At 42.4% G+C, this 13745-nt stretch overlaps 1 protein-coding gene across 1 annotated transcript in view; it reads left to right on the top strand.

Annotated features, from left to right (window-relative positions):
- The window catches only part of ALG13 (ALG13 UDP-N-acetylglucosaminyltransferase subunit), a 401371-nt gene that overhangs the window by 376334 nt on the left and 11292 nt on the right, over positions 1-13745 (top strand). The window contains exon 31 of the mRNA XM_040325249.1: positions 712-1005. Within this exon, the coding sequence (XP_040181183.1) occupies positions 712-986 (275 nt within the window). The 3' untranslated portion in view covers positions 987-1005. The remainder of the gene's footprint in view (positions 1-711; positions 1006-13745) is intronic.

Below are 13745 nucleotides of genomic sequence, written 5' to 3'. Positions count from 1 at the left end.
AACTTATACTATTGTGTTCTGATCCATCACATATAATTCATATTAAAAAAACATTCAACTAAAGGCTGTAATGTAACAAAATAGGTAAAAAACCAAGGGGGGTGAATTATTTTGCAAGGCACTGTGGACAGTCGTGTGCCTTTACAAATCATGTCCTATCAACTGAATTTGCCACAGGTGTACTCCAATAGAGTAGCAGAAACATCTCAAGGTTGATCAAAAGGAAACGGGAGCTCAATTTTGAGTGTCATGGCAAAGGCTGTGAATATACATGTGATTGTTTTTCAAACTTCTTTCACATTGTCATTATGGAGTATTGTTTGTAGAATTTTAAGGAAAATAATGAATTTAATACATTTTGAAACAAAAAGTGAAGCGCTGTGAATACTTCCTGGATGGACTGTATTTCACTTGAGCTTGAATACTGTGGGTCACTGCTTTACAGGGCTGTAACAATGTGTGATGACTGCCTTTATAGAAAACCATGACGTCAATCTGGTTTCCTAATTTCCATCCCAAAGCGATTCTAGTGAATTTTTTTTTTTTTTTTTTAAATTTGTGTAGAGGTTTCCAGATTTATGCAGGTAGCAATAGCACTTGGTACTGAAACACTGTGTGGCTAGAGTTGTACCCTTACAGCTTTCTTATATTGTAAGCCTGGCAGTATCCCTTATCCTGCACCAAAACATGTATCTATTTTGTATCTTGCAGGACCATTTCCTAATGTGGAATCTCTACCTCCTCCACCTGGACCAGTATATTACCCTTTTATGCCTGATCCATATAACCAGCCTCCTTTACCTGGTTTTGACTCGTGCATGCCTTTTGTGCCTACATATCACTATGTAGGACCATGGCATCCTATAAGCCCACCTTATAGCAATTCCCCTCGGATACATAATACAGTAAACCCTGGTCACATTCACCAAGTAAGCTACTTGGCTGCACCGACTCCACCTGCACACTTTGTTTCCCAAACAATATGAGGAATAATGGATGTCATTGGTATGTATGAATTTGTTTTGCACTTTAACAGATTGCTCTAGTAAAGCGGATGCAAAATAAATTTCTCCATTGTCGATATTAAGTAACCTAGAGTTATTTTTCTGCCTATAGAAAATTGAAGGCCAGCCCCCTTGTGGCGATGACCCATCTCACCTCACACCTGTTTAGTTAATGCAGGCCTATGAGTTAATAAATTACCAATTTATCCCTTTTTAAAGTTGCTTCACTCTGGCAGTAAGTTTTTCTCTAACTTTTTTTGTCCTTGGGCCTCTCAATTTTGTACCACTGTGTCTGCATTCAAAGATGCTTGTTTTTTGATGGCAGGTTCTACGAGTGGCCATTAATGTTCCTCCTTTTTATTTTGCCTGCATTTGTTTGATGTGCCCGTGCCTCAGTTTGGATGGGTTTTGGATACCCCTAGGTTGCTTAATAATCACTGTTTTCTCTCATGGTCAATAGAGCAGGACTTTTTCTCAGAGTCCAATGAGGTACACCGCTCACTTCACTCCTATAGTTTTCTTTTTAGACTGCTTGCTACAGCTGAGCAGGTGTGTGTGTGAGATTGTTGTAGCTTCAAGGGGGCTGGCATTATGTGCCTAGTGTCCATTTCTCCTGTAGGTGGTGCAGTAGAATCCTATGTTGATTAACCACTTTCATACCAGGCAATTACGCACCTTCCCGCCCAAGCCAATTTTCAGCTTTCAGCACTGTCGCACTTTGAATGGCAATTGCGCGGTCGTGCGACATGGCTCCCAAACAAAATTGGCGTCCTTTTTTTCCCACAAACAGAGCTTTCTTTTGGTGGTATTTGATCACCTCTGCGATTTTTTTTTTTGCGCAACAACTTAAAAAAGACTGAAAATTTTGAAAAAAATTACGTTTTTATTTTTTTCTGTATTTTTTTTTGTAAATAAGTAAGTTTTCTCTTTCAATTACGGGCACTGATATGGCGGCACTGATGGGCACCGATGAGATGGCACTGATGGACATCGATGAGGTAGTACTGACGGGCACAGATGAGGTGGAACTGATTGGCGGCGCTGGTATGCGGCACTGATGGGCGCACATAGGTGGCACTGAAGGGCGGCACTGATGGGCGCTCATGGGCGGCACTGATGGGCACTCATGGGCGGCACTGATGGGCGGCACTGGGCACTCATGGGCGGCACTTATGGGTGGCACTGATGGATACTTATGGGTGGCACAGATGGGCACTGATAGGTGGGCACTGGCAATGGATGGGCACTGTGGGGTGGCACTGATGGACATTGTGGGGCAGCACTGATCTACCCATGTTGCCAGTCAGTGCCTATTTGTGGGCACTAATTGGCATTTGTTTTTTTGACTTTTTTTTTTTTTTTTTCCAATGCTTTTTTTTTTTTATTTGCCCTTCCCTGGTGGTCCAGGATGGGCTTCCCTGGTGGTCCAGTGTGGCGATCCGAGGGGGGGCTGCGCTGATAAACAATCAGCGCGAACCCCCCCTGTCAGGAGAGCCACCGATCGGCTCTCCTATACTCGCGTCTGTCAGACGCGAGTGAGGAAGAGCCATCAACGGCTCTTCCTGTTTACATCGTGATCAGCCGTGATTGGACACGGCTGATCACGTGGTAAAGAGTCTCCGCCGGAGGCTCTTTACCGAGATCGGAGATTCAGGGTGTCAAACTGACACCCCGCATCACCGATCGCCGCTCTGCGCGCCCGGCATGAAATCCTGCAGGACGTCCAGTCAGGATTGTGTAACCACTTCTCGGACGTAAATCGCCCATAGGCCGGGCGGGAAGTGGTTAAATATCATCCAGCTGTGCCCCTCAAAGGATTCTGAGAAAAAGATTTTACAGCAAGTATCTGAATTCGTTTTTATTTTTTTATTTTTTATTTTTTTTTAATGACTTGGTGATTAGCAGAGCACTGTTCCATTTTAGAAGGAATACATATATTTTGTATATCTTTTGGTGTTCTGCACAGGACACAGGCATAGAATAGTGTCAATATACCTTCAAAAGTGATGGAGTCAGCCATAGTGAGCTATACAGGCCCTAGTCCATGGTCCATCACAATAAAACCTAGCTCCTAAAGACCCCCTCAGGGCTATGCCAACCATAATGTGCAAAGCCCTGGATCCTTTGCAGGGATGAGCAGCATGGAGAGGTAGGACAGTTTTGGCCTACATTCTGACCATTTCTTTCATAACAGACATAATGACTGGAATGCAGTTCAGATCTGTGTAAACTTTTAAACTTGGCATTAAAACATAACCACTGAGAGCTTAGTGGATGACTGTGTATTTTAGAAGTCTAAGACTTAAGTCTTTTATAATGCCTTCCGCTCTCTGAAGTCTCTTCCTCTCTCTTAGGAGTGTGTATGGGGTGACAGTATGTATGCTCTTATGGCACAGGTGCCACTAATGGGCAGCACAGTCGTGTAGTGAGTAGCACTTTCGCCTAGCAGCAAAAGGGTCGCTGGTTCGAATCCCGACCACGACACCATCTGCCCGGAGTTTGCATGTTCTCCCTGTGCCTGTGTGGGTTTCCTCCGGGTACTCCGGTTTCCTCCCACACTCCAAAGACATGCTGGTAGGTAAATTGGATCTTGTCCAAATTGGCCCAGTATATATATATCTGTGTGTATGACTGTGTCCCCCAAGTGTGTCACGATCCTACGGGGTAAAATGACTGCACCAGCCAAGCAGACACTGGCTGGAAAAAGCGCCCAGAGGCGATTCAGTTCACATGAGTAGCGCTATACAAGTCATTCATTCATTCATTCACTAATCTGTAATTCAAGCTCCCACTCAGAATTATGTAAATTTTACTCTACTCCCTCCATTTTCTTTTTCCTCTCCCTGCGTCTGAATCACAGAACGCCATACTCTAATTCTGTAGATTAGTTCTGGTTTCCTAACAGACCAGTTACAATTTTTTTTTACCCACTTAAGGACCGCCTCCTGCACATATACGTCGGCAGAATGGCATGGCTGGGCACAAGCACGTACCTGTACGTCCTCTTTAAGTGCCCAGCTGTGGGTCCGGAGCTCCGTGGCCACGGGACCCGGAGCTGAAGAACGAGGAGAGCTGTGTGTAAACACAGCTTCCCCGTTCTTCACTGTGGCGCTGTCATTGATCGTGTGTTCCCTGATATAGGGAAGCACGATCAATGACGTCACACGTCCAGCCCCGCCCCTCTACAGTTAGAAACTCATATGAGGTCACACTTAACCCCTTCAGCGCTCCCTAGTGGCCAACTCCCAAACTGCAATTGTCATTTTCACAGTAAGCAATGCATTTTTATAGCATTTTTTTCTGTGAAAATGACAAGTGTCCCAAAAATGTGTCAAAATTGTCCGATGTGTCCGCCATAATGTCGCGGTCACGAAAAAAATCGATGATCGCCGCCATTAGTAGTAAAATAAAATTAATAAAAATGCAATAAAACTATCCCCTTTTTTGTAAACTCCTATACATTTTGCGCAAACCAATCGATAAACGCTTATTGCGATTTTTTTTTTTTTTTTTTACCAAAAGTAGGGAGTTTTTTATATATTTTTGGGATTTTTGGGATATTTATTACAGCAAAAAGGAAAAAATATAGATTTTTTTTTCAAAATTCTCACTCTATTTTTGTTTATAGCGCAAAAAATAAAAACTGCAGAGGTGATCAAATACCACTAAAAAGAAAGCACTATTTGTGGGGGAAAAAAGGACGCCAATTTTGTTTGGGAGCCATGTCGCACGACCGCGCAATTATCAGTTAAATAGACGCAGTGCCGAATCGCAAAAACTGGCCAGATCCTTTACCTGCATTTTGGTCCGGGACTTAAGTGGTTAATAAGAGTAATGCCCAAGTCTTGGAAAGAAAGGTATGAATGTTTTTTGTTGACATATGATCAGGGCTGTGGAGTCGGTAGATAAATGTTCCGACTCCTCAGTTTTATGTACTTCCGACTCCGACTCCTCTGTATTAATATGCGAATGTATTTTATACATTCCTTGAGGGAAAGAAACGCAACCTACCACAGGACTACTGGCTGGGAAGCCAACAGTCTACTGTATTGCACAGTTTAAGCAAAAGACAAACACAATGAAAACAACGTTTTTTTTGTTTTTTTTTATTAAAGCGGGGGTTCACCTGTACATAATACTTTTTACCCTTAGCTTCATGCTCGTTTTGTCTAGGGGAATCGGCTAGTTGTTTTAAAATATGAGCTGTACTTACCGTTTACGAGATGCATCTTCTCCGCCGCTTCCGAGAGGCTTCCGACGGTCGCATCCATCGCGTCACGATTTTCCAAAAGAAGCCGAATGTTGGTGCGCAGGCGCAGTATAGAGCCGCACCGATGTTCGGCTTCTTTCGGCTACTAGTGACGCGATGGATGCGACCGTCGGAAGCCTCTCGGAAGACTGTCAATCAAGAAGGAACGCCCGCTCCCGAAGACCCATACCCGGAAGCGACGGAGAAGATGCATCTCGAAAACGGTAAGTACGGATCATATTTTAAAACAACTAGCCGATTCCCCTAGACAAAACGAGCATCCATCTAAGGGGAAAAATTTTTTATGGGTGAACTCCCGCTTTAATCAATCAAGTGGCTGGATAGTAGCAGCAGGCATAAACATCAGGAACAGGATCTTTACCAGTTCAAAAATACAAACCACATTATTTGGTTGTTTTAGAACAAAAACAAAACATAGGGCAGTGGGAGGATCCAGGAAGGGGCATTTATTCTAAAACATGATTTTCCTAGGAGAATCCCATAGTCATGTTTAAAGTTTAAGCTAACAATCGGAGTTTACAAGTTTTTATAGTCTAAATGACAGCAGTTTTTCCAAAGGTTTACAGCTTCAGTCTTGAACTATTGGCCCTCCATTCCCTTCACTTATACAAGTGTCTCACTCTCTAGTCCTGCAAAAAACATATTTATTTAATCCCTTATGAGTGAGAGGCTAGGTTACACATGGACGCTGCATTCCCTGTAAAAGCAGGACACAACACTATGGAAAGTATAAGTATTGCAGCTCCTAATTGTGCGTTGCGTGCCATATAGTGAAGCACACTTAACCTGTTCGTTTTGCGGTTACGTGAGGCACTGCATGCATTGGTCTTTATTCTTACAGTAGAGAAGTCATTAATTATAACTTTTTGTGAATTGGGACATTTAAACTTGCTTTTTTTTTTTTTCATTCCAATCTAAATTTAGTAGGAGTCGGAGTCGGTGCATTGTTTGCCGACTCCGACTCCAGGTATCCAAAATTTCCTCTGACTCCTCGACTCCGACTCCGACTCCACAGCCCTGCATATGATCCATAAACTCTAACAAATGGATCAAGTCCATTTGGCTACTTCTTATACTTGGAGTAGCCTGTAGAAGCCACTTTATTTTTATATTTTCTAATTTCATACATAAATATGCCTATTCGGCATCCATTACAGTTCAGATGACATACATTATACAACATTTTTATATTCCTATTAGATTCCAATGTACGTCACTATATTTCTATATCTATATCTATATATATTTTTGTTATCAGTCCTCTCCGAGCTTCTGCTTGCAGAACCACCGTCATCAAAGGGGATGGTGAAGTTACCACCAGTGATCGTGTTTGTTGTTGTTTCTGTAGGGCATGTCGATGCTGGAGATACTGATAAAAGCCCTGTGGGGCTAATTGGTATTCCCTGCACAGCTGCTCATAGCTTTTCAGTACTTCTCCCTCCATATAGCTGTGAAAAGAACCAGATTCCCCTCTTTTTCCAAGAATTAAAGCCTTCCAAATCTTGTAGCTCTACATATCCAGGATTGTTCCATATTGGAGTAAATGGTAACGCCCCCTCTGTCCCCAGCGTCTTCCGTAGCTCCCCCCATACCTTTCTAATGAGGCTTCCTGTGGGTGCTGATTGTGGAATACTGGGCAAGCCCATCTCAAGATGGGAGGCTGCCTCCAATGAGGGGTCAATACCTGTCACCATATTTCTATTGGGGTCTTCTCCTTCTTCCCGTTCCCATCCCGCCAGCTGTTGTATCTGAGAGGCTAAGAAGTACTTTTTGGGGTGAGGTACCACCAATCCCCCCCTATCCTTTCCATATTGTAAAGTAGTTAGACTAATCCTTGCTACCTTTTTTTTCCATATCAACTCCCGCATCTGGGTATCAATTCTTTTAAACCATTTGTTCAATATCCACATCAGTGAGTTATGGAAGATATATAGGAGTTGTGGAGCCCATACCATTTTAATTAGATTAGCTCTCCCTACCACTGATAGGGGGAGTTTGCACCAGCTGTCACATTTTTCTCTGTTTTGCCAGTAGTGGACCCAGGTTCAGCTGAAGATATTCAGCCGCATTTGGGAACACCACCACCCCCAGGTAACAAAACCTACTTGATTCTTGTGATCTGCTCTGCTCCTACTGGTAGCTGCTCCCTCAATGGGTCTATAGGCATTAATATTGATTTAGACCAGTTTATATTGAACCCAGAGAAACTTCCAAATTCTCCTATTATCCCCATTGCTGTTCGCAGCGACGCTGCCGTATCGCCTAGATATATAAGTATATCATCTGCATATAAGGAGATTTTTTCTTCCCTCTGGCCTCTGCAAAACCCAGCCACCTCTGATGTGGTTCTAAGCAATATGGCTAACGGCTCGACTGCCAGGGCGAACAACAGTGGGGACAACGGGCACCCCTGCCGGGTGCCTCTGTGTAGCTCAAATGGGAGGGAAAGGTTATTATTAACTCGGAGTCTAGCTCTTGGTTTTGAGTAAAGCACTTTTACCCATGTTATGAACCTGTCTCCTAGTCCAAACCTAGTTAATATTTCAAAGAGGTAGGGCCACTCTACGAACGCTTTAGTAGCATCCAGTGACAGAATAGCCCTACCCCCGTGTTATCCACCGGCACCTGTAAGTTCATATATAGTCTTCTTATATTATCAGCAGTTGACCGGTTAGGTATAAACCCAGACTGATCTTGATGCACCAGCCTGTCTATAACCTGTGATAACCTTTTGGCCAGGATTTTAGCTAGAATTTGATATCCGTGTTTAGTAAGGAGATTGGGCGGTATGAATCTCGGGACAACTTATCTTAACCTGGTTTAGGGAGTAGTATAATTATAGCCTCCTGCATACTGTCTGGTAGATTTCCCTTTTCCACTGCCTCAGATAATGCTTCCAACAAGGGCTGCAATATAACCTCTCCATATTGAGAGTATACCTCAGCTGGTAGTCCGTCTGGGCCTGGACATTTATGTTGTGCAGCCCCTTCCAAAGCTTCCTTTAGTTCTGCCAGTGTGATAGGGAGATTTAACATCTCCCTATCCTCCTCAGCCGGTTGGGGGATGGGGCATCCCTGAAGAAAAGAAAGCATCTCCGAGCCTACCGCTTTAGTTCTGGAGGAATATAGCTCCCTGTAGAAAATGTAAAAATCATCTAAGATGTCAGAACTGAGAGTGTGCGTCTCTCTGGACTCCACTCTTATAGCCAAAATGTTTGAGGAAACCCTTTGCTCCCTGGCTACCAGTGCTAGAATGTGTCCCGTATTTTCCCCTTCCTCAAAATGTTGGTGAAAATATCTCCTCTTCTCAGCTGCCGTCAACAGTACCGAGTTGTACAAAGATTGCGGCTCTACCCAGGAATCCTGATTACTCTGCGAGGGATCTACTACCAACGCTTGTTCTCTGATTTTCATTTCATCCTGGACTTTGTCCTCCCATTCTCTTGAGCGGGTCTTGATGCCCGATATTTCCCTAATCAGGCACCCCCTCAAAAATGCTTTTAATGTATCCCATACCACCCCTGCACTAGCCGTACACCTGTTAAGTTGCCAATACTCCTGTAGCAAGCCTACCGTCCCATCTGGGGATGGGAGTAAGGTCAGCCAAAACGGGTTTACTTTCCACAGTGGGCGACCTGTTGCAACCATAGCATCCAGTCTAACCCAGAATGGAGAGTGATCCGACAGTAATCTTGGCTCATAGGCCGAATCCCTTACCCTTTGTATTAATTTTTCATTTCCCAGACCCAGATCTATTCGAGAGAGTCCGCCATGCGAGGCCGAGTGACACGAATAACATCTTTCGTCACCATGTCTCTCCCTCCACACATCACAGAGTCCCACTTCTGAAAGCAACAGAGCAAACGCAGTTTTTTCAGCCATCTGTCCTGTCGCTTTTGGTATCAAGGACATTCTGTCCAATCCTCGATCCAGGATATTATTGAAATCCCCCAGCGCCAGCATCGGGGTATCTGGGTATAAAGCCATGAATTGTGCCAGCTTTCTTAGGGGTACCGCAGAAAATGGGGGGGGGATATAGATTGCAGCAATAATACATGTTAACTTATTCAGTTTGCATAACAGGAAAACGTATCTGCCTTCTTCGTCCACCTGTTGTTGAATACATTCAAACGACACATTTGCAGACACCATTACGCTAACTCCCCTCGAATAGGATGAGTATGTGGAATGGTATTGCCTCGAATATTTGCGTGAACTCAGCCGGTGGATAGAATCAGGCCGCAAATGCGTTTCCTGTAAGCATATTATCTGAGGCTGCAGCCTATCAAAATATCTAAACATTGCGTTCCTTTTATCTCTATTCCCTAGACCCCTGATATTCCATGTCATAAGTAATACTCCCTTCTTTGTTACCTTATTCATTGAGACTTATCAAACAAAAAATTATACAAAAAATTACCAAAAACAACAAAGGAGGAAAAGCTTACAAAGTTTCCCTCTGCTGTAGTATATGAGAACAATAAATCTGACGTGTTTCTCTATTAATACTCCTATACCGTCTAGTGCATACATAATTCATATCTCGCCACCTTACTGTTTGTGACTGTGCTTGTAGATTAGTATTTAGTGATTTGTCCTTACCCCCCCTCTCCCCCCCTGGCCCCTCTAGGCCCATCCCCGGGGTTGTACCTATGGCCTCACTACCACTCCTACACTCTTCTCTCACATACCTCCCTACCTCACCCTCACTCATACCCATTCGCTCCTTCCTTCTACCATACATCTTTACTCCTTTTTATACCTTTCCCCCCGCTCCCCCCCCCCCATTTTGACTTTAGTGCTTCCGTACTAGTGTTGCTCACGAATATTCGTATTGCGAATATTCGGCTCGAATATGGCATATTCGAGTATTCGCAATATATTTCGAATTTCGCGGTGAATATTCGCTATTCCGAATATTCGCATTTTTTCAATTTTATTTTTAAAACAGATCACATCCTATCGACGTCTAAAAGCATTGCTGGTATGATTAGAGACCCTGGGCCGAGTAGCTAAGCTGAGGCGATCCTTTTATGTTGCTGAATATAAAAAAAAAAAAATTGCGAATTTTCGCTAATGCGAATGCGAAAATTATTGCGAATTTTCGATAACTGTGGTAGGAGAACTCTGATTGTCTCTGATGCAAAAGGGGGGGGGCTTTGTGTATGTTTCCGTTATGAATATTTGTATGTTTGATATTATTATTTTTTTGTAAGAAGGAAAAAATTGCGCATACCTTAAAAAAAGGGGAGAATACAGCAGCAACTCAAAAATGTTATACAACATAAATTAATACAAGACAGAAAATGGAGTCGCTCTACAAGAATAAAAAATATGTCTAGTGACAAGACATGTGGGCAAATTATAAAATAAGCAAGCGCAAATAACTTGTGAAATACACAGTGAAACAAATATATAAAGAAATATAGTCCCAATAATAGAAAAATAATCTTTCACAAAAATGTCTTTGATATGTGAAGTGAAAAAAAGTCCAAAGCATGCAGCATGAACGTGTTCAATCTTCAAGGTGTTTGACAAACGGCTGTGACAGATGGATAGAGTAAAGAATCACCACCAATGCAAAACACTTTTTATTTTCTATTGTAAAATATCAAGAATATTCTGAGCCAATCAGAGTGCTCCTTCCGCATTTGCCGAATATTCGCAATTTTGTATTGTAAAATATCAAGAATATTCTGAGCCAATCAGAGTGCTCCTTCCGCATTTGCCGAATATTCGCAATTATTTTGTATTGTAAAATATCAAGAATATTCTGAGCCAATCAGAGTGCTCCTTCCGCATTTGCCGAATATTCGCAATTATTTTGTATTGTAAAATATCACGAATATTCTGAGCCAATCAGAGTGCTCCTACAGCATTTGTCGAAATTGCGCAGTAAATATCGCATTCGCATTTTGCGAAATTTCGTAAAAATATCAAGAATATTCTGAGCCAATCAGAGTGCTCCTACCGCAGTTATCGAAATTTCGCAATTATTTTCGCATTCGCAATAGCGAAAATTCGCAATCATTTCATTTCGATAAAATATCACGAATATTCGAATTTAGCGAATATATCTCGAATATTCGACTTTATATTCGAGATATATCGCGAAATCGAATATGGCGTATTCTGCTCAACACTATTCCGTACCTCTTCCTTGTTTTATTTGGTTACTTTAAAGTGCATACCCTGTGTTTTACTTCTAGTTATATCCTTCTTCCCCTAAGCTCCCACTCCGCTTTATATTAGCAGCAGTTTTCTTAGACCCTCCATACTCTCATCCTACTGCTGTATTATACAAATCTATGCATTCTGTGCATTTTTCATTATAGCTAAAAATATTTAAAAAAAAAACACATACTCATGTGCTACTACTAAATTGTGCAAATTTGTGCCATTCATGCAGGAAAAAAATAATAATTAAAAAAAAAAAAAAAAAAAAAAAAAAAAGGTTCTCAATGCCAGATCTGTTCTACTCCTATCTTATGTCCCAAAGAAAGAGAGAAAAAAAAGATGTTTTTAAAGGTCTTTCTTGTTTTCTTCAAGCCACCTTTCCACACTTTTTGTGGTTTTAAAGAATTTAGTACCATCTTTCACCGTTACTCGCAGGCGTGCAGGGTAAAGTAGCGCATAGTCTAATTTATGTTGTTGAAGCATTCGTTTGACCGGTATATATTATTTTCTTCGTCTCTGCAGATCTGGGGAAAAATCCTGGTAGAATGAGATTCTCGTCCCATTAAAAAAAATATCTCCCTTTTCTCTGGCCTTCCGAAGCAAAGTCACTTTATCAGTGTAATTAAATATTTTAATAAGTATTGGCCTGGGATATTTGTTTGCCGGTTGGGGTTTAAAGGGGGTACGATGGGCTCTCTCAATGCCAAAAAATGGTGAAAAAGATGTAGCCCCAATAACCTCCCTAAACCAACCCTCCAAAAATGTTATTGCATTAGCTCCCTCACTCCGTTCGGGCATTCCTATTATTCTAACGTTGTTTCTGCGATTTCTATTTTCTAAATCGTCAACTTTTGCAGGGTGTATATCCATCTGTTTCTTCATATCAATAATTACTTGTTTAAGGGGATAAAGATCATCTTCCACTGTACGGAGTCTCTCCTCCAGCACAGTCATTTTTTCCACAGTCTTACTCACCCTATCCCCCATTGAGAGGAGCTCACCCTTGATGCCTTTAAGCTCCGCATCCAGGCCCGTTATTGAGTCTCTACAGGCATTAATCGCATGCAACAAATCCCTCAACGTAGGCTCCTCCTCCCTTTCTATGGGTGCTCCCTCCATGTTGTTTTGAGTTGTCTTCGCGGGGGTAAAACAGCAATAACCGCAGTTATAGTATTGCTTTTTCCTTCCCCTGCCCCTTTGGTACTCACAATTTTCGAGTTGAGCTTCACAGAAGCAGATGGGCTGGCCGATACCTGTCCACCACCTTGACTTTTCCGAACCACTGCCGGTCTTACTTGAGCTGATTGCTGAGGGTATTTCCTCTTTGTTGGTGTTAGGGAGGTTTGGGCGAAGCGTTCCAACTTTGCCGCTGCTATTGCCGCTGCCTGATTTTTTGCAGATCGGGTGTTCTTGACCCTCTCCTGTGGTGGTTGTGCTACCTGAGTCTTTATAGGGCGGGAGCCTTGAGTTCCTCCTTGGACTGGAACATGCTGGACTAATTGCTCCTCTCCTTCTCCGCGCTTCTTGGACATATTACTGTCCTCACTTATCCTTTAATCCTTTAATGCTCTTATAGTGTCTACTCCTATTGTGTCACCATTGTGAGATACCCGTACCGTATCGCAGTCTATATCTCGGTCTTTTATAGCACACGGCAAATGCCGTTATGCCATTTTATTTTTACAAGTATCTCAAGAAGGCAAAGAGAAAAAATAAATAACGTTTCTTGATGCAGGTAGAATTCTCTACCCCTAAGTCAGTAAAGCTAATTGTACGGATAACACCTGGGTTAGGCACTGCCTCCCAAGGTCTTTCGCCCAACCCTGTTTGTGGGAACCGCTCTATTGAGGACCTATTATGCAGGGTTGATACTCTGGCTTGCTGCTCTTGAGATATCTGTTGTCCCAGTAGGCCTCAGGACCACTTATTTTAGCACAATTGACATGCGATTTCTCCTGTGACGCCCTTTTCAAGCTTGCGATCTGTGTCTTGACTTTATGGTCATTATAAGATCCTTCTCTTGAAAGTGTGTGGACAAGTTCCTTAATGATCTTGTTACCCCTTTGCCATATATGCCTTATGGATGCATCCATTGAGTGACCATTTGTCATATAACTATTTGTTCTGTCATTCACGAAATCCTCGTTATCGTCCTGAAGAAGCCCCATGGCGAAACGTGCGTTGGCGACTTCTGAGGATTGTGCATACAGTGGTCATTTGTTATAAATTGTATCGTATTGCTATGTATTTTGTGTAATTTAATATGATATTAAACTTTATTTTTTAATATACTCC

Source organism: Rana temporaria, chromosome 9, assembly GCF_905171775.1.
Source record: "Rana temporaria chromosome 9, aRanTem1.1, whole genome shotgun sequence".
Classification (NCBI taxonomy): Eukaryota; Metazoa; Chordata; class Amphibia; order Anura; family Ranidae; genus Rana; species Rana temporaria.
Note: the sequence above shows the minus strand (reverse complement) of the source record. Positions and strands in the feature narration are given on the sequence as shown.